The 25940-nt window shown below is 42.2% G+C and overlaps 4 protein-coding genes across 6 annotated transcripts; 1 reads left to right on the forward strand and 3 right to left on the reverse strand.

The window, feature by feature from the left end:
* Window positions 1–50: 50 nt before the first annotated feature.
* fndc10 (fibronectin type III domain containing 10) lies at window positions 51–2039 on the reverse strand. Its single transcript, XM_068316255.1, has 2 exons — window positions 1853–2039; window positions 51–1755 (listed from the first exon to the last, which is right to left on the reverse strand). Exon 2 carries the CDS (start codon window positions 1591–1593, stop codon window positions 592–594), a length of 1002 nt encoding a protein of 333 aa, XP_068172356.1. The 5' UTR covers window positions 1594–1755; window positions 1853–2039; the 3' UTR covers window positions 51–591.
* A 1565-nt stretch (window positions 2040–3604) lies between these two features.
* On the forward strand, window positions 3605–4789 carry ora4 (olfactory receptor class A related 4). Its single transcript, XM_068314743.1, has 2 exons — window positions 3605–3698; window positions 3782–4789. Exons 1-2 carry the CDS (start codon window positions 3612–3614, stop codon window positions 4787–4789), a joined length of 1095 nt encoding a protein of 364 aa, XP_068170844.1. The 5' UTR covers window positions 3605–3611.
* A 943-nt stretch (window positions 4790–5732) lies between these two features.
* LOC137594999 (olfactory receptor class A-like protein 4) lies at window positions 5733–7567 on the reverse strand. The gene is made up of 4 exons (XM_068314744.1): window positions 7295–7567; window positions 6737–7000; window positions 6162–6407; window positions 5733–5945 (listed from the first exon to the last, which is right to left on the reverse strand). The coding sequence occupies exons 1-4, from the start codon at window positions 7565–7567 to the stop codon at window positions 5733–5735; spliced, it is 996 nt and encodes a 331-aa protein (XP_068170845.1).
* Window positions 7568–8104: 537 nt separating this feature from the next.
* LOC137595597 (von Willebrand factor A domain-containing protein 1-like) lies at window positions 8105–18234 on the reverse strand. 3 transcript variants are annotated; one of them, XM_068315809.1, is made up of 5 exons: window positions 18029–18234; window positions 11002–11541; window positions 10580–10858; window positions 10003–10278; window positions 8105–9758 (listed from the first exon to the last, which is right to left on the reverse strand). In XM_068315809.1, the coding sequence occupies exons 1-5, from the start codon at window positions 18108–18110 to the stop codon at window positions 9460–9462; spliced, it is 1476 nt and encodes a 491-aa protein (XP_068171910.1). In that variant the 5' UTR covers window positions 18111–18234; the 3' UTR covers window positions 8105–9459. The 3 variants fall into 3 exon arrangements, with proteins under 3 accessions (XP_068171910.1, XP_068171909.1, XP_068171911.1); XM_068315808.1 differs by having other exon boundaries at window positions 8105–9761; XM_068315810.1 differs by having other exon boundaries at window positions 9554–9732.
* Between the last annotated feature and the right edge of the window lie 7706 nt (window positions 18235–25940).

Below are 25940 nucleotides of genomic sequence, written 5' to 3' on the forward strand. Positions count from 1 at the left end.
TGCTTGGCACAGTATTTGGACATTTTACAACAATTTGCATTGCCTTTTACCAAATGGAACGAACACACACTTTGCAGGCTTGAAAGCAAAAACTTCATGGTGAGATGATTTAGTCCAGAGAAAAAACAACAATATCCATTTAAGTTTATTTTCCTTTGTCTCTCACAAAAACAGGACAAGTCTGGACAGTCTCACAGGCTGCAAGATTACAAAATCTGCTGTTCCTGACGTGCTCAAAGTAGATCGTTGGTTGTATTGCTGTATAACTGCTGCCAGTATACACACTGACAGGCTCCTTCACAGGCAGCCTGAAATGAAAACAGTGCACAGTGAACTGCTTTATCACAGGAATGTAGGACTTTTGGTCCAGGGTGTCTTTGCCGACCCCAACAAGGCAAGTTATTTGCAGAGACAGAATAGATTGTGCTTTGATTCCGTTGAAAAGTGTGTCTGAAATTTATGTGGCTGATTGAAAGAAAAGATTGTTAATAATGAGTGACTATAGGATGCTGGGTTTAGTTATGGTGATCATGGATGTTGAATGTAGGACATGTTATTTATTGAACACTGCAGCTTAGAGTCAGTTGAGCATCAGTGACGCGAGCGAGAGCGATAAGAATACGAGCGCTGCACCGGGGGGCTCATGATGTTTTCTGTGATGTATGCTACCAACAAACAGATGATGACCAGCATCACACAGATAGCGCCCCCTACTGCTGTCATGGCAATCACAATGTCCTGCATCCCAGACGGCGGCAGGGTGAAGTTCACACAGTTCCACTGGTCTGCTCTCTTAACCTGATCCAGGCGGGCCAGGGGGTGCAAGCAGATCCGGTAGGGGATGTTCTCATGCAGCTCCGTCAGGAGGAAGTCCCTGCAGGTCGAGCCCAGATGTACGCCAGCACACTCAAACTGAGTGTAGCTTCCATTCCACCAGCAGCTCAACTCATAGCCACCCCGTCTGGGGAGTCGGACCCCAGAAAGAAGATTTGATCCCAGCCTGTCCTCTCTTGTTAAATTTGTCCCAGGTTCCCCACTCCATTCTTGACCAGAAAGAGAGTCCTCCACTTTAACATCTTGCTCATTCAAGGTGAAGTTGTCTTCATGGCTCCACTGTAACAGTACACTACCATTGATGAGAATATTTGCATGCAGGTTCCCCGCAGAAACCACCATCCTACAGTCTTCCTGCTGACACTGATAGGTGGTCAGAGTGTTTCTGAAACACAGCTCCCCATCCATGCCCTTTTGGACCACTCTGTAGGCACAGAGCGGTGACTCCTCTGCCTCTGAACTCCAGCTTGGTACCCAGTCAGATTCTTCATATCTCACAGTAGGAATAGAGCTAGCCGCTTGGCCTGTTACCTCTTGGATCTTTGGTGGTGACGGCGTACTGTCGTCGCTGTGATTGCCATAGTTGGAGCTGACGTTGCTCTGTTCTGTCCAGCTCTGAGGCGTTCCTGAATAGTTCCTGTCTGCCTCCCTCTGTGGGGATGCTGCTGATGCTGAGCTGCTGGAGACAGATGTCTGGTGGGAGGCGCACAGCAGGAGGGCCGACAGGGCGAACAGGGATGTCCGTGACTGGCTGTTCATCTCACTGCGTCTCTTCAAAATGTCTTCTCTAACAGCGGATCAGATGGAAGATGGGTCAAAGCGGGCAGCGGACTCCCATCAGATCAACTTCACCTCAACGCACACAGACGAAATCTGCGTGAAGCGTCGTAACGCGTCCCGAGAGAGGAGCGGGGTTTCCATCTGCGACAGTGACATTTATTCACGTCAGTGACAGATTCCGGTTTGACACACTCAAGATAAGCGTCAGGGTTCAGAGAATAAAGCCGATGTTACTCACCTTTGAGTAGCTTATAATGTAAGCTTCGATGTAAAAGATTTTGATGCGCGTTACGTGAGAGTTCACGTGGAAGCAGCGCGCGCCGAGAGGGTTTGGGAGCGGGGATGCGCGCACAAAATATTTGTAGTCAGCCGTCGGTTTGTGAATCATCATCTGTAAAAGTGTGTGTCAAGCAGAGAAATAACGGATTGAATATACCCCACACAGGTTCAACACAGATAGATAGATAGATAGATAGATAGATAGATAGATAGATAGATAGATAGATAGATAGATAGATAGATAGATAGATAGATAGATAGATAGATAGATAGATAGATAGATAGATAGATAGATAGATAGATGGATAGATGGATGGATGGATGGAAAGAAAGAAAAAAAGAAATGCTATAATCAACCAATACAAATAAATACATATAAATAATAATAATGTATAATAATATAAATTTGGTCACTGTTTTGAAGATTATTTCCCCATTCAAAGCTTTACAGTATCAGTGCGTATTCAGATCAAAGTTATTTTCAGATCAGAAATTAAAAAAAAAAAAAAAATAACAGTCAAACTATTATTTTTGTGTTTTTTATAATTTGAAAATGAATTATTATTAACATCTACAATCAAAGTGAGAGACAAGAACTTGTTTTGTTTTGACAACGTCCTCCATGCATGATGGTAAGACAGTTATCCACAGTCCACAGGGTGGGAAAAAATAATTATTAACCCATAAGCAAATGAAAATATTAAATTATAAAGTGAGAGTACAACAATGTTTACATTTAAGAAGCCACATTAAAGGTTAAAATACACAATAAAAACACATCATCATATTGATTTAAGCAGCTTTGGATAACCATGAGCAGGATAACTGAGAACCTAGACAGACACCATCTTATCACGTACATTTACAGATTGTCAGGTTTCATGCATCCAAAATGTGTTTTGTATACTATGTGTGCTTTTTTTCAAACGATACCAACAAACAGGTCAAAGAAACAGACCTTTTGTTCTCCACCCTTTCTGACAGCTGTTGTGTGCTTGAAGTCATTTTAGGAAATATGTTGTTTATAGAGTGAGTAAGCAGTGTAATGCAGCACATGAATCCAACATGAAGTCAACCAGGCCTACAAAACCAATGAGGAAAATGTATTATCATTAAACAGTATTTTTTGAGATTATTCGGAGAAATAACCCCATCGTGTCAAGACAGATACTGAGCAAACAACGGGTACCATGGGAGATTACATATGGCTGACTAATAGGAGGGAAAATGCTGCGTCATCATACCTGACTTGGCTCCATCCCTCAGAGGTTTGTGGGTTTATTTTCTGTGATCTGCAGCTGACAGCATTTCAAATGAACTGGTGACACTTACTAAATATTCTGGACTGTTTGACATTGAGATTAACTACTGAAAACCAAAGTAGCATCACAGATTCACAGCATCATTTATATAGAGACATGCTGAAGTCATCACAACGAACAATAGGAACATGTTGAAGCGATCATTCAGATCAATAAGCAGCCTTGTATTTACAGCTGACCTATGATGAGCAAGAAAACAAGGGAAATGCCAACCTCTGCATGTGGATTACCCACATCAACATATCAGATTAAATTGACCCTGAACTCCGTCAGCAGACGTGGAACCTTGTTAGCTTTGGATCTGTTTGTTGAGCTGTGTGCGGCTGTATAAAACAGTGAGGAACCATCAGCTGCGGTGGTGGTGCATGTGAGGCACCACACAGAGAGGATGATGCCATGTCAGAAGACCTCACAGTAGAGGCTTTTCTGTTTGGGCTCTTGGTTTTCTCTGGCATCCTTGGAAACATCTCAGTCATCCATGTGGTACGATAACAACAGTTGTTTTAATTTATTTAATGTGTGTTCGAGGCTGGATTGTCCTCATTATGTCTGTCTCATCCTCTCAGGTGTTCCAGTCAGCCGTTGAGAGTCCATCTCGGAGGCTCCCTCCCTCGGACACTATCTTGGTGCACCTCTCTCTAGCCAACCTGCTGACCTCACTCTTTCGCACTGTGCCCATCTTTGTGTCCGACCTGGGCTTGAATGTGTCTCTGTCTCCGGGCTGGTGCAGAGTCTTCATGCTGCTGTGGGTGTGGTGGCGAGCTGTGGGCTGCTGGGTGACCCTGGCGCTCAGCGTCTTCCACTGCACCACCCTGAGACGCCAGCGCGTGGCCTTCGGACCTCGGGTGCAGCAGAGGGAGAGGCAGCGGGTTTGGATTGTTCTGGGGCTGGTGTGGGGGGCAAACTTAGCCTTCTCAATCCCAGCTCTGGTATTTACCACTCATGTTCACGGCAATGCCACCGTGGAGCTGATGGTGATCAGCTGCACCACCAGGCCTCTGCTGGGCTGCGTCTGGGAGTTCCCCTCCAACCAGCAGGGCTCAGCCTTCGCCTCCGCCTCGCTGGCCCTCAATGAGGTGTTGCCACTGGTGCTGATGGTCTGCACCAACCTGGCTACGCTTCACGCTCTGGGGAAACACATCCGGACTGTCACCTCAGGAAGAGAGCTGGGAGCCCACGGGGAGCTGGACAAACACGTGTCCACTGAACGCAAAGCCGCTCACGTCATCATGTCGCTGGTTTCCCTCTTCGTGGTCTGCTGGGCGCTGCAGGTGGCGGCGGTGACGTATTACAATCACGACAGGGGACACCACGCGGAAGGGCTGCTGACGGTCGCACATTTCTCTGCCTCCCTGTTTGTAGGTTTTAGTCCCATGGTGGTGGCCCTGGGTCATGGAAAACTGAGAAGGAGAATCCTGAATATGATACTGAGGTGGTTTAAATTCATTCATTGTTCCAGGAAGGACTCCAAAAAGTTTGATAAATCCTCACAAACTAAAGGCAAAGGAAAACAAACCATTTTTGTTGTTCAGCAAGTGAGGAAAGGCACAAAAGTGGAGGAGAAAGTCAAATAAATGATGGAAACTAATATGCTAAGTTAACAAATAAGCACAATAACATAATTTATTTACACATTCATGCACCACACTGCATGTTTCCTGTGAACAGGACTCCATCCATCCATCCATTTTTCTGTGGCGGAATACGCTCCAGATGCATTGCCAGAGCATCACTGAACTCTTCAAGTATTATATTGTGACATATTTTTCTGAGTCATAAACATCACTGTTTAGCCTTGTGATTTTCTGAAATTGTTTGAGTTACTGTATTCCATCCAGTAAATTCTTTTTTCAGCAGAAAAACAACAACAACAACAACAACAACAACAACAACAACAACAACAAAAAACAATCTTTCCAGTGGCTTCAACACAGTCCATCTCATAATATGTCAAAGCAAAAACTCTTTCCTAAAAACTGCATTCAGTAAATGAGAGAAAACTCTGGAGAAACAATTCAACAACTATGTGTTTAAAAGTTGGCAATAAAATCAAAGTACACAAAGTTACTGTAAGTTGCCTTTTTGTTTATTGCCTCTTGTTTAGCCACTTAACCTGAAACCCAATTGTTGGTCAAAGACAATATGCTTTTCTTGAGATTTAGTTGAAAATTTATCAGTTATACAGGGTGACAAAAATATTACACATGTATTCAGAAGTTATGTATATTAAATAAAACCATAGATATAATTATCTTCTATAATACATGAAATGACCCAATCAATTGTATGGGCAGCAAAGACATCAGATGATACGTCAGTCTTTCAGTGGGTTGTAATTTTTAGCAACCCACCCTTCCATTCAGACCATCAGTCCAACTCCAGACTGAGAGAGTTTGTACTCTGAATTCATACCAATAACAATGAACCCCGTCAAAATGCTTTTAGAGGTTTAACTGCTGTAAAGTGGTTAATAAATGTGTGGGCTGCAGCTCCAGAGTTCCATCAGTCAGTGATCTGTCAGTGAGCCAGTGCAGATTTGATGAAGGAACGCAGTCGCCGGTGACCAATGGCCAGAACAGCAGGTGACATGGCAATGAATATAATGTTGGCAAAACGAGCAATGACCAGAAGAAACTCAGCAGAGGAGCCACGGTTGTAGTTGAAATAGTTGACAGAGATAATGCTTGTTCCCCACGATGCAATGAAGAGCATAATGAGAGCGAGAATCACCTTGAGACACACATGAAGAGTCAGGGAAGTAAAACTCCAGCCAGATATTGAGAATCAATCATATATCTTCACCTTAGCTATAATAAAAATGCTATTAAAATTAATTTATTTCAGTTACATCAAATTACTCATCAGGTCTGGTGATAAACCATTTACTGTATCTCTCTGATGAACACAGCTCATCCAGAGGTCTCAAAGCAAAATCGTCTTCCTCACCTTTGCTGCTCGTCTCTCAGCAGGAACCCTTTTTTTGGCTGATGTACCTTGAACAGAACTCTGCATCCGACTGTGGGTGTAGAGAGTGTAAAGGGAGCCCAGGTTGGTGAGTGCCATGAGGATTATGGGTAAGGTTTCATGGATCACCATAGATGTAGTGGCATAAGCCAGGCCAATGAAGCTAGAGGGGAAGTTCCACACACAGCCCAGCAGGGGGCGCGTCGTACTGCTCACCAGCATCAGGGTCTGAGGAGGGAGGGGGACATAGTCAGAGCAGTGTGGGACATCACCTTCATGGGATCCAACAACCCTGAGGAAAAAAAACAACTTCTACTGATACATGAATTATTCATAAACTGAACTGAGGCAGAACTTTAAAACAGCTCTAAAGTTATGGATGTATTTTCAGAAACTGCTCAGTTTTTTTCATTGTTGGTTTCAATTTTATTTATTCATTAAATATTAATTTAGCAGACTCTTGAATTTCACTGAGTTGTCTAATACCTCTAATGATAATTTTATCAGTGTAATGAATCGATTAACTAATGCAGGTTCCTGCTGCATAAGGTTCTCACTTCTGTGCTGTTCTCATTCCCACTAGTGGAAAAGATATGAGCAGGAATGGAGTAAATAAAGTTGAGGAACCAGACGAGGCCCAGGCTCATCAGCAGGTTCCTGGGAACACCTCTGGCCCCATGAGAGGACCCCGTGACGGGGGTAACACGCCTCAGTGTCTGCAGGTGGAAAGCACTGAGGAAGAGTGTTGACCACACGCTGACTGAGCGCAGCCACACCCAGATACCCATGAGGAACTGACACCACTCTTTGGACGAGTACAGCTGGAACAGAAAGAGACAAACAAATGTGAAGTGTTCCTGGATGATATCCTGTACCCACAATTCACTCCTGGAGACAAACAAGGTTTCTTCACCAGATTAACTGACACCTTCTGTAATTAGCTGAGAATTCTCTCTGCTGAACATTTCAGTGACATTTGTGGTGAGAAATACAACATCTCGAGACAAAACCTTTGTGTCAAAAGTCTACACTTTGGCACAGACAACAGGAGAAACAGGCAGATGATCCAAAACGTCCATTCAAAACAGTCATCAAACTTTAAATAGACCACCTACCTGGAGTCCCATGTCTGAGATGAAGAGCAGGATGTTCCTCATCAAAGACACCAGCAGGTTAGAGAACGCCATGTTTATGATGATAATGTCCGAGTTACGGCCCCCACCGCCGTCCTTTATCACGCTTTGACCAATCACTCCAACCACAGTCGCATTACCCATAATGCCCAGCAACACCAGGATGATGTAAAATGCAATTTGTACTGGAGAGACAGAGACACGAAGTCCCATCCCCACCAGCTCTGTGCTTCCTGCATCCTCCATTGGATCCATTATGTCCACCATCTCAAAACACCTTCCAGTGAAGCACTTTTAACAACCGATAAAGGGACTTAAAGAATTCTCCATCTGCGGTCAGAAGATAGAAGTTTGGGTTTCATACTCCAGCTCACTTCCAACATCTTATGCACCACGGTCATCGACTCGCTGGTCTCCTAATGTGTGTTCAGCTAAACTGACGACACTCCTGGAAGAAGGTGGTGGTACCTGTGTTGTCATGGCAAAAAACAGACAGTAGACACCAGGCTGTGATCTGGCAAGACAATCCTTGTTAGGCCTGCAGAAAGCCAAAAGGCAACACTATGTTTTATGCCTCAGGGAGGTAGAGGTTAATAAAACACAGGAGATTAATTAGCTTCCCTGAATAAAATGTGCTTCCTTTGCAAATTAATTTGTTGTACCATCATTCTGTGGGAAGAGGAAGCCTCTCTTATGTGTGTTCGTGTAAGTTCTGGGTTGAACATAAGAACAGAAAGATTTTCAGCACGTCATTCATATTGTATATCCTCACTTTATTACAAAAGACCTGAAAGGATAAAAATCTTCAACATCAACAACACAAGATCCTTTCTTTATATCGCTTGCAGCAAGTTTCAGCAATTTTCACATGACATAGATCAGGCTGGTTCATAACGCCACCTCATTTCAACTCAGACATCATGTACTATCAAACAACACTAAAGGTTTGCAGGTCTGAAGCCCAGTGCAGCAGATACTGGAATATAAAAATGAAAGTAGTTATAGTACATATTCAATAAAAACAGAAATACTCTGACGTAAAGATATAACTTATTCATAATTGATATGTTGAAACTTTCTATACAACAAATGTTCCGCAAAGGCCACACTTGAGTCATTATATGTGTGAATTATAGAAATTTACACATATAGAGATAAAAAAAACCCCAATCTATTAATCATCTAAGCCTCAGTTATAGCCTACTTACATAACAACTGATTAGTTACATTAGATCAGAAAAGCTAGATTGATGTTAGCTGATGGTCTTTTCACATGATTTCTTTTCCTGGCATTTAAATAAATCTGTTTACTTTCCAATTTTTAATAGTTGCTGCGATGCAACCACAACTAGTGTTTAAATGAATGATGGAGTGACAAAATAAATGAAATTCACCGTGATTATCAGGCTGCTCAGCAGATTAAAGAATTTCTGTTTGCACATTTAGTTCTATATCCCTGCTATATCTTTTGTGGCTTACAGTTTTTGGATAATATATTTTTCTCTGTTGAATCAGAAGTCAGTAGCTGTAACCAAAGATTCCTTCAAACACTTTTCAACTGAGCAAATATTATTTACAGGTGTGATGATTTAAAAAATTATGACAAATTGATCGGTGCAGCAAGGAAAGGAAAAAGCAAAGCAGCACAACACCTCACTATATTTTCAAAACATTAAATATATTTACAAATGTAACTTTTCAGGAAAAAGTTAAGTTTATATAACTGCAATTTAAGAGTAGGCTTACATAATAGACTGTGGAGGCTGCTCACTTATATATTTGATGAAAAAATTTGATCAATTATGACTCTGAGACAGCCCCCCATCTCGGCAGGTAATAGTGCATTTGTTAAGCCACTGTAAAACCAAAGGGCTGAGGTTCTGTGATTATGGTTATGCAAGACTTCTGTACAGAAATATAAAGATTTCAACATATTAATATACATTAATTCAGTCCCCCACAATTAATCTGGTACATCATGCACTTAATATGTTCCTTTCACCAGGTTTTTCCTTTTTTTTTTGTATCTCTGCAGGTCAGATTTTTCAGATAGAGGAGATGCAGAAACAGGAAATGAACCATGACCGGTTCTCCAATGAACATAATTGCAGAAATTGAAGAAAATAGCACAAACTATAATATTCAGCTCAGACAGCCTTGTCCGTCTCTGCAGTACAACATATTCTGTCTCCTCGACCAGCGATGTAAATTGGAGACACACACACTCGACTCCTGGCTGCGAGGACCATGAGTTGCGTTGAACGAGACTCAGGAGGCAGGTAGATGGAGGTGGAGGAGCTGGAGGGCTTCGTGGAGGAGCTGAGTGACTTTTCTCTCTCCCAGCTCACCCAGTAGCCTCTCAGGCCTTCATGATGGGCCTGCCATGTAACCTGTACCTCCTGATGCTGGCCTGTGGTCACCTGAAGGTCAGTCAGAGCAGGTAAAGCTGCTGCAGAGAGAAAATATAAACAGGAGAAATCTGTTTTCTATTCAATGCATCACGTCTGTTCATTCTTGATTTCTACTGTCATCAGTTGTAGACGAATATGTCAACAGCTGCAAACCTGTTCAATTTTGAATTAAAACACATTTAAAATTCTAGTGAAAGGAAATAAAGAAATCTCAATCATCTGAAGGAGGACGAAGTGAATAATGCACCATGATGATGAATAGTCAGACTGGATACGTACGCTCTTCAGTGCAGGCCCTCACAGACATGGCCGTTTGTCTCCCATTGAAATAATGGGCGCTGACAGTAACCAGGTACTGACTGCCTGGCTCCAGGTTGGTCAGCAGGGTGGAGTTCTGCTGGTTGTCAAAGACCAGGGTGTGGACGTGTCCACTCGGAATAGCTCCATACTCCACTATGTATCTGTGGACATGAGACGGCTGCAGCGGACCCCAGCTCACACGCATCTGATGGGGATGACGGTCTGACATGGACACAATGGCAGGGCCTGAAACATCTGGGGAAGGTTGTAGAAAACTATTAACTTCAAATAGGTTGACAGGAGACAAAAGACCCCTAATAAGAAAAATTTATGTCTAGAAATAAACCATCAACCCACTATGTTACGGTCTCGGTCTGGTAAATAAGTGGAACTCCAGTTTTGGACGAATGCTCTTTCAGGTAAATATAAAATCAAACATGAGCAAACATGAAACTAAAACTGGCAACTAAATGGACCATGTGCTGAGATTGCTTGGTCTACTTTCTACAGTCATGGCTCAAAAACAAAGCCAACACATTTCCTCCAATCCTCTCACCAGTAAGTGTAGTGAAGTTAACATGGAGTGTGTCAAACAGCCTCTGGTTGGACACTGGCTGGAGGGAAACGGTGTAGGTTGTATCGGGGCGCAGGTTGGTCAGCTCCACCCAGCTGGAATCACCTGGGAGAACCCGTCTGGTCTCGGGGTCCGTTTCCCTGACAGACTTGTATTGGAGTTGGTAGTGACTGGTGTGTTTGCCCAGTAGAGGATGCCACTGCAGCACAGCGCTGTGTGTTGTCACCTGAACCACATACAGTCGCCATGCACAGATTATTCCTGTTAAGACGGAAAGTGAAAGAGAGGAAGAGACATAGAGGCAAAGTGAAATAAAGTATTGAGGCATGTAGAGACTGTAGAGTTGATAGAGCTCCACTGAGTTACTACATCTTCTCATATTGTGCTGAACCTCACACACATACTAATAATGGCCTCTCTCAATTCCTCTGTGATGATTTCGATGCTATCTATGTCCACACAGAACAGATGCGACTCCAGAGGTGGTGTCACTGCATGTTTTAACACCTGGTAGTTGCCATGTACTGTGGACACGGCTAACACAAATACTCCCTTCGCCTTCAGCTCAGTCATGGGCTTGTCCACATCTCCGGGTTGCACGCCGTCTGTCAGCCACAGCAGTACCTTTGGCACATTCTCCTGTGTTTCTGCCAGGAGCTGCTGGGCCACCTGGAGCGCCGCTTTGGTGTTGGTGTCTCCCTTCAGCTGGCTGACACGCCGCAGGGCTTTCTGCAGAGTCTGCTGATTGTTGTGGACGTCCAGACCAAACTCCAGCGTAGGGTTTGTGCTCACCTGCAGCAAACCGACTCTGATGTGGCCACGGCCCAAAGAAAACGGGTGAAGAAGCTTGGCGGCGAAGAGCGACAGACGGGAGAACTCATAGTTGGACACACTTCCTGAAGAGTCCAGCAGGAGGAGGACATCCCCTTCACAGCTGTCTAACACTGTAGGACGAGAGGAAAACATTTTTCATATAATGCAAACCTCACACTTGTGTTTCTATTCAGAAATCAAATCAATTGATCGAATCAATGCCACCTTGGTTTACAGCGTTGAAACCTGCATTAGACAGTTTGGAGTGGTGGAAAACAGTTGTCCGTGCAAAATGCACCTTAAAACTACCTTATGTTGTTTTTTTCTTTGCAAACAATTACTTTTTTTATACATTTTTGCAACGTGTCATTAGCATTGATCTGGAATGTTGTTTCTGGCCTCTGGGTTTATTTAAATCCAACAACCACTCTCTTTTTTGCACCTCGGCTGTTTAATACTTCATTACCTTTATTTGGTTTTTGTTACCTTTGTCTGCTCGTCAACAGCTGGCAGCTCCCTATAGTGTCTTATAGTCAACAAATAAAAGCAAGTAAAAGTCACTAAAATATTCCATAGACCTGAATCCAGTGGTAGCCCTAAACGTCTCTGAGCTCCCTACTCTATTTTAAAAAACATTTGTTAAGTATGGGAACGTTTTATTTGGTCTATAATCACATTCCTAGTGTCCAGCCTCAGTTTGAACACTGGACACTGGATCAAGGCAGACAGGTAAGTTTATAATTAATGGTTAACATGGAATTTTCAGAAAACACAGTAACTTATTAGGTCCCTACTCAGATTATAAAATTCATGCCAGTGGTGAATGCTCTAGTTGTGCCATTAGTATCTTAGAAAGCACAAAATAGAGACAATGATGTCTTTTATGCAAGACTTCTCTTATCAATTTTACCAATACCACTACTGTCCTTGGGGAAGAGGACATAAAAATGAAATGCAATAACAGTTATATGGTTACGTACATAACACAGAAATCCTCAGAGTGATCTGCAACCACACTGAGGTGAGGCCTTCAGTGGAAGTACAGCAAGGGATTTATACTAGTGAGAAATCAACAGAATTGCTGCAGCAGTCAATTTATCAGATGACACCAGAGTGAGATTTAAATTGGTGATAAACTGGTAAGAGAACAAGCGGTGCAGAGAAAAACAGTCTGCCAGCAAACCCATGAGAACCCCCCCCCCCTGAAATATCAGAAACAGTTCCTGGGCTACCTCTAAAAAATATCATTCATCAGTTCTTATAGTGACACAAAATATAACACCTTGACAAGATCATCAGTTTGGGCAGAGCACATATAGATCCACATTTTGTTATAGTTACCTTACAAACAGACAAACAAATGTGGGCAATCACATAACAGAAGGTATAGGAAAAGGAAAGCAAATCCCTCATCCAAGAGTTTCTCTAACAGAAGGAACAGAATCTTGTTTACACCTTTTCTCCAGTTGAGAGGCTTGTCTGAGTGGAACCAAACACCATCCTGAAGGATGAGATATGTGTCCAATACCAGGAGTGTTTTCTCATAACGCAGCTCACCATGAGAGCCTTCTGTCATATTTGGGGCCTATAGCTCAAGAGATATTGATCTTATATGATTACCTTGTTCACACCTCTCTGCCTTGACCAGCTGTGTCTCCTCTGCAAATCAGATCCTCTGTTTTATTTCAGCAATATTCCAACGCATTTAAACTTTTATAAGGAGAATGAAAACCAGGCAAACAAGCAGAGACGAAAAGACAAAGAATAGCACAATTAAGCAACGAGGTGTTGTAAGATAACTTACAAGGACTTGATGGGGGTAACGTGTCAGCATGGGAATGAATACATTGATATGGTGGCAGGGGAGAGAAGCTGGACAGGGAAAAATGAGTCAGATGACAGAAACGAGAGAGATGATGAGAAGATAGGTGCTGATGGAGAGGTATGGAGGAATTGTTCTGTCTTTGAATTCCTCAGAGGAACAGTGAATGTGAAGGATGTGTGAGATCTGAGCCTGTCGTCTATCATTTAATTGGTTTCAAGCTGCACCAGGACCATATGTTTCACTGCTGCACTGTGCAGATGAATGAAAAATGTGTTAATGTGTCCTGTGAAGTTTACTGACCATAACACACTGACATCAAACAGACAGATGGCTGACCATCAAATCTGTGTTGGTTCAAAACCAATGCAGGCCACATTTCATCGTCTCAGACACATTCTACATGAATTAAATGTGGCTCTAAACAGTTCCATATTTACTGCAGGAAAGTGAAAATAGAGGTTTATTAAAAATTCCACATATTTCCAGGAATATCTAACTCAACAAACCTCCTCTCGAAACAAAGAACTAATTCTTACTGTCTGATTACAGATTGACAAGAATAAAGAATAAAACAGCAAACAGTTAGTTAGCTCTGCATGGATTACTTTGGAATCAATTGTTTTCTTGAAATTTTTGATACTCATTATGTTATTTTTGTATATTTGTCCAGGGTCTCATTAATTATGTGCAGTTCTCTGCCTTTGTAAATACATTGTATTTCCTTCCAACTTTGATGGAAACCCTGTGTAACAAACTGGGGTCATCTCCCACCAAGGGGGTTTGGTTGTTTGAAAAAAATCTGCCTCTTGTGAATGTCACACCTGTGGTGGACACACACACACACACACACACACACACACACACACACACACACACACACACACACACACACACACACACACACACACACACACACACACACACACACACACACACACACACAGCTTGGGTGCATTATGTGCAGTGCTGTCATCATTTGGAAGACAAGGCATTTTCAACAGCTTTCATATTTAATACACTCTTCTATTCATTGGTTCCATATGAAATAGCTGCCCTCCAGCTCACACACCTCATGAAGGTGACCTACATCTTCAGTGGGACACAAACACAAACATCCGCATAATTTAATTAATGGAAAGTAGAACATTGAATGTTATGTTAAAATAAACACAGTAAAAAGTCTTGCATTCAAACTGTATTTAGGTGAACATAAGAAACTATTAATCCATAGTTTTTTCCGTTTATGGAGGGTCACGGCTTGTGCTGGGGCCTAAACAAGCTGGCTTGTGGGTGAGTGGCAGGGGACACTCTGAGAATGACGCCGGTGCACTGCAGAGCCACATGAAAGACAAACAACTACTCAAACACACACTCACACCTACCGGTGATTTGGAAGGGCCAATAGCCTAAAGAGGGCACAAGCCAGTGTCTTATTGTGCCGGTCCCAAGCCTGGATAAATAGAGGGGGTTGTGTCAGGAAGGGCATCCGATGTAGAGTTTGTTGGTTGAAATGATGCAGAGGAGGAAGGTAGACATAATGTGTGCCCAGAGACCAGGTGGAAAGTTAGCAAGGCTAGAAGTTTAGGAGCAGGGTTCAAGTTGTTCTATCATGGTATAGATAGGAAGAGAAATGGAGTAGGAGTTATCTTGAAGGAGGAGTTTGTTAGGAATGTCCTGGAGGTAAAATGAGTGTCAGATAGAGTGATGAGTCTGAAGCTACAAATCGAGGGTGTGATGGTCAATGTTGTTAGTGGGTATGCTCCACATGTAGGATGTGAGCTGGAGGAGAAGGAGAAATTCTGGTTGGACTTTGATGAAGTGATGCAGAGCATACCTAGAAGTGAGAGAGCTGTCATTGGTACAGATATCCATGGACATGTTGGTGCAGGAATCAGAGGTGATGAGCTGGTTTGGTATACAGGAGAAGAATGCAGAAGGACAGATGGTAGTTGACTTTGCAAAAATGATGGAAATGGCTATAGTGAATACTTTCTTCCAGAAGAGGCAGGAACATAGGGTGACCTATAAGAGTGGTGGTAGGAGCACACAGGTAGACTACATCTTGTGCAGATGATGTAATCTGAAGGAGATCAGTGACAGTAAAGTAGTGGTAGGTGATGGTGTAGCCAAACAGCATAGGATGGAGGTGTGTAGGATGACTCTGGTGGTCAGGAAGATAAAGAGGACAAAGACAGAGCGGAGGACAAAATGGTGGAAGCTGAAAAGGGAAGAGTGTTGCATGACTTTTAGGAGGGAGTTAAGACAGACTCTGGGTGGTCAGGAGATGTTTCCAGATGACTGGACAACTACAGCTAATGTGATCAGGGAGACAGGTAAGAGAGTACTTGGTGTGTCATCTGGAAGGACAGTAGATAAGGAGACTTGGTGGTGGAATGAGGAGGTACAGGAGTGTATACAGAGAAAGAGGTTAGCTAAGAAGAAGTGGGACACTGAGAGGACTGAGGAGAGTAGACAGGAGTACAGGGAGATGCAGCGTAAGGTGAAGGTAGAGGTAGCAAAGGCCAAACACGTGGCTTATGATGACTTGTATGCTAGGTTGGACAGTAAGGAGGGAGAGACTGAACTATACAGGCTGGCAAGACAGACAGACAGGGATGGGAAGGACGTGCAGCAGGTGATTAAGGATAGGTATGGAAGTCTATTGACAGGTGCCAGTAGTGTGATGGAAAGATGGAAAGAGTACTTTGAAGAGTTGATGAACGTGGAAAATGAGAGAGAAAAAAGACTAGAAGAGGTGGCTGTTGTGGACCAGGAAGTAGCAAAGATCAGTCAGGATGAAGTGAGGAGGGCACTGAAGAGGATGAAGAGTGGAAAGGCAGTCGGTCCTGATGATATACCTGTAGAGGTTTGGAAGTGTCTAGGAGAGGTGGCAGTAGAGTTTCCGACTGGGTTGTTCAACAGGATCTTAGATAGTGAGAAGATGCCTGAGGAATGGAGGAGAAGTGTGCTGGTGCTGATTTATAAGAACAAGGGAGATGTGCAGAGTTGTGGCAACTGCAGAGGAATAAAGCTGATGAGCCATACAATGAAGTTATGAGAAAGAGTAGTGGAAGCTAGAATAAGGGCAGAAATGAGCATTCGTGAGCAGCAGTATGTTTTCATGCCAAAAAAGAGTACTACAGATACAGTATTTGCTTTGAGGATGTTGATAGAGAGGTACAGAGAAGGCCAAACGGAGCTGCATTGTGTTTTCGTAGATCTGGAGAAAGCTTATGACAGGGTGCCCAGAGAGGAACTGTGGTATTGTATGAGGAAGTCTGGAGTGGCAGAGAAGTATGTTAGAGCGGTGCAGGACATGTATGAGGACTGTAAGACAGTGGTGAGGTGTGCTGTAGGTGTGACAGAGGAGTTCAAGGTGGAGGTGGGACTACATCAGGGATCAGCTCTGAGCCCCTTCTTGTTCGCTATGGTGATGGACAGGCTGACAGACGAGGTTAGACAGGAATCTCCATGGACTATGATGTTTGCAGATGACATTGTGATCTGCAGTGAGAGCAGGGAACAGGTGGAGGAGAAGCTAGAGAGGTGGAGGTTTGTCCTGGAAAGAAGAGGAATGAAGGTTAGCTGCAGTAAGACAGAGTACATGTGTGTGAATGAGAGGGACCCAAGTGGAAGAGTGAGGTTACAGGGAGAAGAGATCAAGAAGGTGGAGGATTTTAAGTACTTAGGGTCAACAGTTCAGAGCAATGGAGAGTGTGTAAAAGAGGTGAAGAAGCGTGTACAGGCAGGATGGAACGGGTGGACAAAAGTGTCAGGTGTGATGTGTGATAGAAGAGTATCAGCTAAAATGAAAGGAAAGGTGTACAAAACTGTGGTGAGACCAGCGATGTTGTTTGGTCTAGAGACAGTGTCACTGAGGAAAAGACAGGAGACAGAGCTGGAGGTAGCAGAGATGAAGATGCTGAGGTTCTCTTTGGGAGTGACCAGGATGGATAGGATCAGGAATGAGTACATCAGAGGGACAGCACATGTTAGAGGTTTTGGAGATAAAGTCAGAGAGGCCAGACTGAGATGGTTTGGACATGTCCAGAGGAGAGATAGTGAATATATTGGTAGAAGGATGCTGAGTTTTGAACTACCAGGCAGGAGGCCTAGAGGAAGACCAAAGAGGAGGTTTATGGATGTAGTGAAAGAGGACATGAAGGTAGTTGGTGTGAGAGAAGAGGATGCAGAAGAAAGGGTTAGATGGAGGAAACTGATTGGTTGTGGAGAGCCCTGAAGGGAAAAGCCGAAAGGTAAAGAAGAATTAACCTGTAGCGCATGTTTTTGGAGGGGGAGAACCGGGAGAGAACCCACGCAGACACAGGGAGAACATGCAAACTCTGCACAGAGCGGAACGCGGTGGGTCGGTCGGTCGGATCCCATCTCTGCATTTCAAAACATTTTGCTGACACAAACCTCTGTGTCATTCTTCTGGGGCTGGGGCTCCTAACGGGTCGGACCCCTGAACCCCCCCCCCTGAACAGAACTAAAAACACCCCTTCCCTCCACAACAGCAGGACACCGGCCGCTTTGATGCCACCCTGTTGTGCGACGTGATCCGATTCAGGACAGGGAAACGGATTTTGATTGTTTTTATTTTTAACATAAAGTAACGCGTTTTCCACTAACGGTTTAAACGCTATTTGAGAAAATAATCTCATATTCCAAAGTCACAGCTAGAGCTTGTCTGATGTAAACTTTATATTTGTGCACTGGGTCTGGTTCTGGTTCACCTTCACGTCCAGCTGATGCCCTCCCTTCATTCCTGGGGATCATCTGTCTGAACTCACCTGGACCAGGTGAGGAAACGTCTTCGCTGCTCCGCTGCAGCGTCGCTCCGAGTAGAAACCAGCAAAGGAGCAACCTGTCCATCCTTAGACCAGCATTAAACCAGCACGACCAGAAACACCACGGGTGGGTCCCCCGACACGCATCCCTCGGCCACAGCTCCAGTCCACGGCTCCACGCATCAAACGCTCCTGACGCAAACACCTGCCTGACGCGCTCCTCTTTCGGCTCCAGCTCCTGTCATCCAGTTCATATTCTCTCCAATCAAAGGTGTGCCCCCCCCCCCCCCCACACACACACCCCACGCAGCCACGCACCCTACCCCTCCGGTCGAATCAGGAAATAAACCTTCATCACTCCTTACTGTCAATCAGTCACCACACACCAAATGGAACCAAGACGCGCCAAAACTGAGTGTTCTTCACGGCAGAATTCAGTTTGCTGCTGCTTCTGGATGATCTGATACATTTCCCTCATTCATTATGACAAGCACATTGATTTATGAAAACAGAAATGTCTTCATGTTGAATCGTTACTTTTCTTGTGTTACCATGAAAATAACACATATATTGTACTTTTATTCTTGATTTTATGAATCAATAATTAAAGAAATGAGAGATAGAACAGCATGAGTACATTTCTCAGGAAACACACTGGAGACAGCGGTACGCAACAACAGTAGTACTCCTGATGGATTGTCCAAACCTCCTGGAGCGATTCCATGTGATGACACATCTCCAGTCAGAGCTGATGGAGGAGGATGTAATCAACTACTCAAACAACTCCCAAGATATTTGATGGAGTTCATGTCATGACTGTGACATTTCTCTCCTGCAGAAACTCGACACAGACAGGATTTGTGTGTCCAATAGTGTGTTACTCCACAACATTACAGAAGTGAGTTATTTTAACAAGGGAATAGTTATTTGGAATGATTTGGATGACGGCATCAGAGCTATTTGTGTACAAATGGTATTTTCAGACTCAATAATCACAAATCTCACACAAGAGCGACCAAACCCATTATGTAGGGAATTACCACAAAACCTGTGTGTAGATATACAGCCAATTAAAAAACAAAGAAAACATAGTGTTGCTCCTTCATATTCCCTGTGTGTAGATAATAATGGAACCAATCAGACTGAAGTTCATTTTGGGACCACAGTAATAGACATTTGATGCCTTGAGGCTGACCACAAACCTGAACACCAGGAAACACCAAAAACACCAGAAACACCAAAAACAACAGAAACACCAGAAACGCAACACCCACTGGGAGCTAACAGCACTGAGGAGAACATCCAACCGCTCCATTAAAACAGACTTCAGTAAACAAAGGTTAAGTGGATCAAGTACAAATCAAGTACAGGATACTCACAGAAAAAACATATCTCCAAGTGTGTGCGTGTGTGTGTCACCAGGTTAAGATAAATGGCTGAATAAATAGCAGGTCCTGACTTGATGTGTTCTGGTAACATGAGTTTGCTCTTTGTTTACCTCCCTGGAAGCATCTTGGGCAATCCAAACGTTCTCAGAGGCTGCAGTGTGATGGTATGCCTTTGGTGTTGTTGTTGTTGTTGTTGTTTTTGTTTATTTGGTGTAGTGTGGGATAGAAATGTGCTGGTAATTTAGGTAGAGTAAAAAGTTTTTTCAGGGGATCATTTTTCAGTTCAGCTTTTGGATACATGATCCAAAACCATTTTGACATACTAATGAGAAATTCTTCTGTTTCCGTGTAGATAATGAGTCTGTCTGCCAGTTCCTGCTTCCCGAACAGTCATATCGTTTTAATAACGGTATAATATCTGCTTATTCTCTTAAAGATCTTTGGAAGACTTTGTGTGACCTCTTCAGGTTTTGTCAAAGCAGCCACACCATAAAGGAAGAGTTGACGTCTAAACATATTTCCTTTTCTTAGTGGAGAGAGTTGAATGAGAATTCTAATGGACTCACTCCTCTCATATCCAAACACATAATAAAAATCCAGCAGATCCCCGGTGATGATTATCTTAACCAAGCATCAGGAGTATAAACCATTAAGACTCAAAATTGGTATCAGTCAATAAATATTCTGGCTTGTAAGCTTCTGCAAAACACAGGAAACATGATGCAACATGTAATGAGAGAGCACTAATGGTGAACACTGATTTTTTTTTTGTTGTTGTTGCTGCTCGGAAAGAGCTACTTAACAGGTTTCTTCTTGTTTCCCGTCTCTACACAAAGATGTGCTGATGGACTATTGGCTGATTTCAGTACGACACATTCTAAGATTTAAAGATAAAGATGTGTCAGGTTTTATTGAGTCATGAACATAAAAGATTCTAAAAAATATTGTCTTAGAAATTGCCATGAATGCTGGTGCAGTGGTGACACATTGGTTAGATCAAGGTAGCATCTGACACAAAGACTTGAGTTCTTCCCAAAGCAGCTTTATCAGTTTATTTAGCATCAGTAAAAATGTGACTCTGTTTTGAGATTATAGCCAAAGAAAAAAGACATTTTTGAATACATGGAAGTGATTAAACTTACAGCTAGTCATAATGTGATGTCATGGCTTTGCAAACAGCTTTTTGTGTACAATCATACTCTCACACACATCTGGACATTCAGGAGACAGTATGTTTGTGTGTCTGAATACGGTCCTTCTGTGTTCACACATAAGGTACAATTAATTCTGATAATCTTGGATTTCAAAGAATAAAGTATTACAATATTCCAGATAAAGATTGGCGTTCCTTAGTCAGTACTTGTGATGGTCTGTGTCTGTCTTGCTTTTGTATTTTATTTTATGGGTTCAGTTCTTGTACTTTTCTGTTTCTGCCACATTTAGTGATTTGTTGCACCTGGTTTGTTTTTCCTGATTGTTTCGTTTGGAGTTTAGCCAGTCCGTGTTTAGTTCTCCCCATAGTTAGTTAGTTTGTCATTTGTTTCCCCTGAAGCCAATTTAGCACCCTGGCCTGCCTATTTAAGGCGTTTCTTTTCTGTTCTGCGCTGTCACAGCGTTTTTCAGTAATCCCTTGAAGCAGAGTATCATGTATGCCAATTGTTTCCTGTTTTACCTGACCACCTTCTGTACGACCAAGAGTTTAGCCTTGCCTTGTCTGTTCTTGTTTCGGTTTTGACCTCTTGCTTGTGCCACGATGATTTTTTTGGATATCCCACTGGTATTGTGAGCTCCAAGTTTTTCCTGGGTTTTGAATTTGGACTGATTAAAGGATTTGGATTTTTGACTTTTGGACTCTCGCGCCTGGTTCCTTTTGCAACCGTAACAGCACTTCCCTTTCCAATCAAGCTCCACAAGAATATTCACAAAATTCAATTTATGCATCATCATTAATGGCATGCATAATTCAAAGAAGGACTTGCACCCATTGTAGTTATTCAAGCATTAGATTTTCAGAGTTAAAGTTTGACTGACGTGCAAATAACAAACTTCATGATATAAAACAATAAAGAATGTTGTTATATTTATAGAAAACTGGATCAACTCGGAACAGTAAAAATGTACAGTATATGTACTATAGTTCATGTCATCAAATCAGTATATGTTACGAATCTGGAACAAGTTGCGTCTTTAAGTCTTCATGTAAAATGTATTCTTCTTTTCCAGATGTATATTCCATGTAATTTATTCAACAGACCACATTCTGCTTCACAGCCTCAAATGTGTTCTGTGTTCTCCGTTGGCAGCTTTTTGCAATTATTGGCTCCTACTGTGGCACAGTGTATGCATAAAGAACTTCTATTTCTACTTAAAAGAGTTGTGTGTGTGTGTGTCTGTATGTGTGTGTGTGTGTGTGTGTGTGTGTGTGTGTGTGTGTGTGTGTGCGTGCGTGTGTGTGTGTGTGTGTGTGTGTGTGAGTGTGCGCGCTCGCATGTGTGTTCCCATGCTTATGCTCGTAAACCAGTTAATCTGAAAATAACCGTGGAATCAGTGTCAGAAATTTCTTCTGTGCACGTAGCATGCAGGAACTCATGATCAATAAACTGCACACACTTTAATCTTCACAACAGAGAAACACAACAGAGGGGATGTACAATGTGAAAAAAGACCTCACGTTGATGAGGTCTTCCTCTGCTGTGCTGTCCAGGTGATTAATTTACAGATTAATGTGCTCTTAGCTCGGTGCCTATACTGCACAAATCAGCAGGACTTGCTATCACAACAGTAAAGTAATACACTAATAACGACCAACCAGGATGTGACTTAAGTAATAACCCTTTACCCTTTAACACAAAGTGCTTATCATGATGAGCATGAAAAACAAACCACTTCTGCAAAGTGCTTTCATGGTTTTGGGATGAGCTTTTGAGCTGCCTCTGTGCTTTTAAGGGTTAATATCGAAGCCAAAAAAAGACTCCAAGGTCAGCTTTGGACCAAAAGACCTCCAGGTTAACAACGGTGAAATACAACATGCACAGCCCGTGGTATTGATTAGTTACTGAATGAAATGACAGATTGATCAGCTCGGAGCTCTCTGGCCTTTGGTCACAGAACTCCTTCACTGCGTGCATGTCGAGGCCTGTAGCATCACATTACCTGGAAGCTGATAAAGACGAGTTGGTAAGGCAGCTCTCATCGTGTCTACATGGACCAACAAGTATATGAGCATAATGTGTGTGTGTGTGTGTGTGTGTGTGTGTGTGTGTGTGTGTGTGTGTGTGAGCCTGTGCATGTGTGGATGTGTGGGTGAGCTCATAATATGAGTGTTTTATAGCAGAAATGCAACACAGACTACACAATATCCATCAAGGAAACAAGCCTAAGGGCTCTATTTAAACAAGCTGCATGCTGCAGTGCAGTTCCTTTTGTTTGCTTCTTAATTCTTCATACGTGTGTTTTTGGGTGCAACATGAATTAAACTAATCAGAGCTTCATTTCCCACGTCCCTTAAATCCAGGTGTGCCTACACCTGCAGGGCTGCTATTCAAACAGCCCCACTCGTCTTGCTGAGGGACAGGAATGTGGTCCTCAGCCAAGTAGTCGTCCTGTAGTTCCTGCCGTCTCCCAATCTTCCATCCCATGGAGCAATATTTAACTGAGGAAGAGGAGTGTTATGCTGAATAATGGGTCCACAGATAATTAGTTTACAAACCAGACAGACTTCAAATGAATGATGATGATACAAGAGTGGTGAAATTACAAATAATTAATGATGAAAGTATTATTGACATTGTGTGCAGTGATATCTGATATGTAGCTGAAATCACTTCCTGTGCTATTCACACAACAAATAGTAAAGCTACCGACTTTAAACTAAGAGTAAAACTGTTGATTTAGTTCAGAATCAATTTTTATTCATCTTTAAAAAATTGCCAAACTAGATCCTGAAGATTGAGTGAAATATATTAATTATTGAATAACTAACAATGAGATGGTATTTTAAATTCTAGGGCAGGCTTTCATAGTAAAGTAGACATATTGCAAAGGTCAACAGAAAATATAGTTTTTGGAGCAATGACATAATAGTGAAACTGAGCTGCATTGACAGACGTTCGTGCTGTTTGAGTGCTAACAACAAGGAGCTAATTGAGCAGCTGAAGTCATATAATTGACATTAATTTCTGCCAGTCACATTTCTAATCTGATAGAAGTAATGTAGCAGACATTATGAAGAAAGATAGAGGACTTTTATGATCCAGGATACAGGAAATAGTGTTGGAAACTGAGAGGAGAGATAGTTTACTGTAACTGAGTCAGTTTGGAGAAAAAACAGAGACTCAGAGGTCAAAACTGTAGCAGGCTGCAGAACTACCTGTGATGTAAGACATCACAGAGAGGCAGCATGATACAGCCGAGAGAAATGTGTTGTGTTACACTTCTGTGTTGCACTCTTTATGGAAATAGTGACGATACGGAGGGGATTTACAAGAGCAATAAATGATTTGTTTGTGGTTTACCCTTTAAGTGCCACTGTGGTTTGACAACATGTTCAGTACTCAATTAATGACTCTACGGAATGTTCTGTTTTTCATTTGTATGCTGGCATTAGAGAGAATCACATCAGGCTGCTGTGTGAGGAACTGGAACAACATTCCTCAGACGTGAGCCCAGTCTCCGGTGTGAAGTAGGCCCATATTTAAATGATGCACTCTGTCAAACTAATTCATTTTCTATCTTTGTATTGCCAAACTTTACCCATCAACCAGATTTGTTAATTATGTGATAAGATTGATCCAAGACCAGTGGCATTAATAACTAAACACATGGCACAAAAGTTGGAAACACTTTAAATTTAGCGTACATCGATTGTAATGAATTCATTAGTGACTTCCTACAGGCGCTAAATAACTAGAAAAGGTACTTATTATTAATACAAGCTGTTGTGAAGGAACAAGACATTAATACATCAGTTATCGCAGTCATCATGGCTTGAGAGTTAAAAGTGATGTTCTTATCTTTTTCATAGGTGAGTTTCAGCCAAAAACTGAATTGTTTATTTGAATTCCAAGAGCTCTTATGATTCAGTTGGCATTCCCATGTTGCAAGTTCATCATGTTAGTGCACCCTTTCTCTTTCTCTTTCTCCGATCATTAACAGGTTCTATAAGAATACCGTCCATTCATTCATTCATTCATTCATTCATTCATTCATTCATTCATTCATTCATTCATTGTGACTGTCTATCGTCTAACAGCAGGAGGCTGGAGCCTATCCATGAGTCGGATACACCCTGAACGGTTTATCAAAGGGCCACACATAGAAAGACAAAAAACTGATAACATTCAAACCTTAAATATTATATCATAATGCATTATTTATTATGAATTCAAGCTAGACTTAATAATTCAAGTTAAAATCAGACCTGCTATTTGAGACCTTTGGGTTCTTCACCTTCATCAGGCAGACGGTTTGGAACAGAAGAAGCCATCTTATGTAACAGTCCCTGAATGCCTGCCACCACATTTCATTTCATTTCCCTCATGAATAGAAGGCAAAAATATCAAACACCAATTAAATGTATGACTGCAGTGCCAGAAAAGACAAAGTAAACATGGACCAAAAATATAGACATTGACAAGCATGAATGTGCAGCAAAATTAACTCATTAGTTGATTCCTACAAAATCAATCAGTATGCAGAGAGAGAACCAGTGAATGTAGACAGAGAAATGGTTGCTCAGCTCCTCCCTCAATAAGATGGCTTCTCATTGTCACCAATAGTTTGATCAATGAAGTTCTCTAATGTCACAAATTAATGTAATCCTTCAAGGTCTACCGTGGTAAAAATTCTTCAAACAAGTTTTGAACTCAAACAACAACAACAGAGGCTGATGATGTTATTTCACGTAGATTAACTGTAGAAATGCTTGTGACAATGGTGATCTGCGCTTTTAAAAGAATATATCACTGGTGTTTAGTTGATGCGACGGAAGAAGACACCACTGATCATTAATGAGATCATTGTCAAGCTGACAAAACACTAAATGTTCCCATGTTTTTCTTTCACTATTTTAGTCTGCACAAATTGTGAATTATTCATTCAGCTGTTCTACTGATTAAAGCCCAGAGGCTTCAACAACAAGAGAAAATATTATCCATTCATTTCCCCACAGTGCTTCAAATGATTGACTGACTCTTACACACGTCCTGCTACTGCAGCTGTACTACTAAATCAGAAATACTTTCTTTGTAGTAAAAGTTATGAAAATCAAACTATTGTACTGGTATCCACGTTGGCGTTGGTGCCCTACACACGTATAGAACACATCCTTGACCACCATAATGGTTTTAAGTTAAGTATTATGGTCACACACATTATTTCACCATCAGTGATGAAGTTCCAGATGCCTGCAGTGTTTCACTATTATTCACATGACTGATCAGGGATCGGCCGAAAAATAATTAATGGTGTTCTAGCAGCAGTAATTGTGAACTGTTGAGACCTGTGAATCCGTCCATGAAAGGATCACC

This window comes from Antennarius striatus, chromosome 5, assembly GCF_040054535.1.
Source record: "Antennarius striatus isolate MH-2024 chromosome 5, ASM4005453v1, whole genome shotgun sequence".
NCBI lineage: Eukaryota > Metazoa > Chordata > Actinopteri > Lophiiformes > Antennariidae > Antennarius > Antennarius striatus.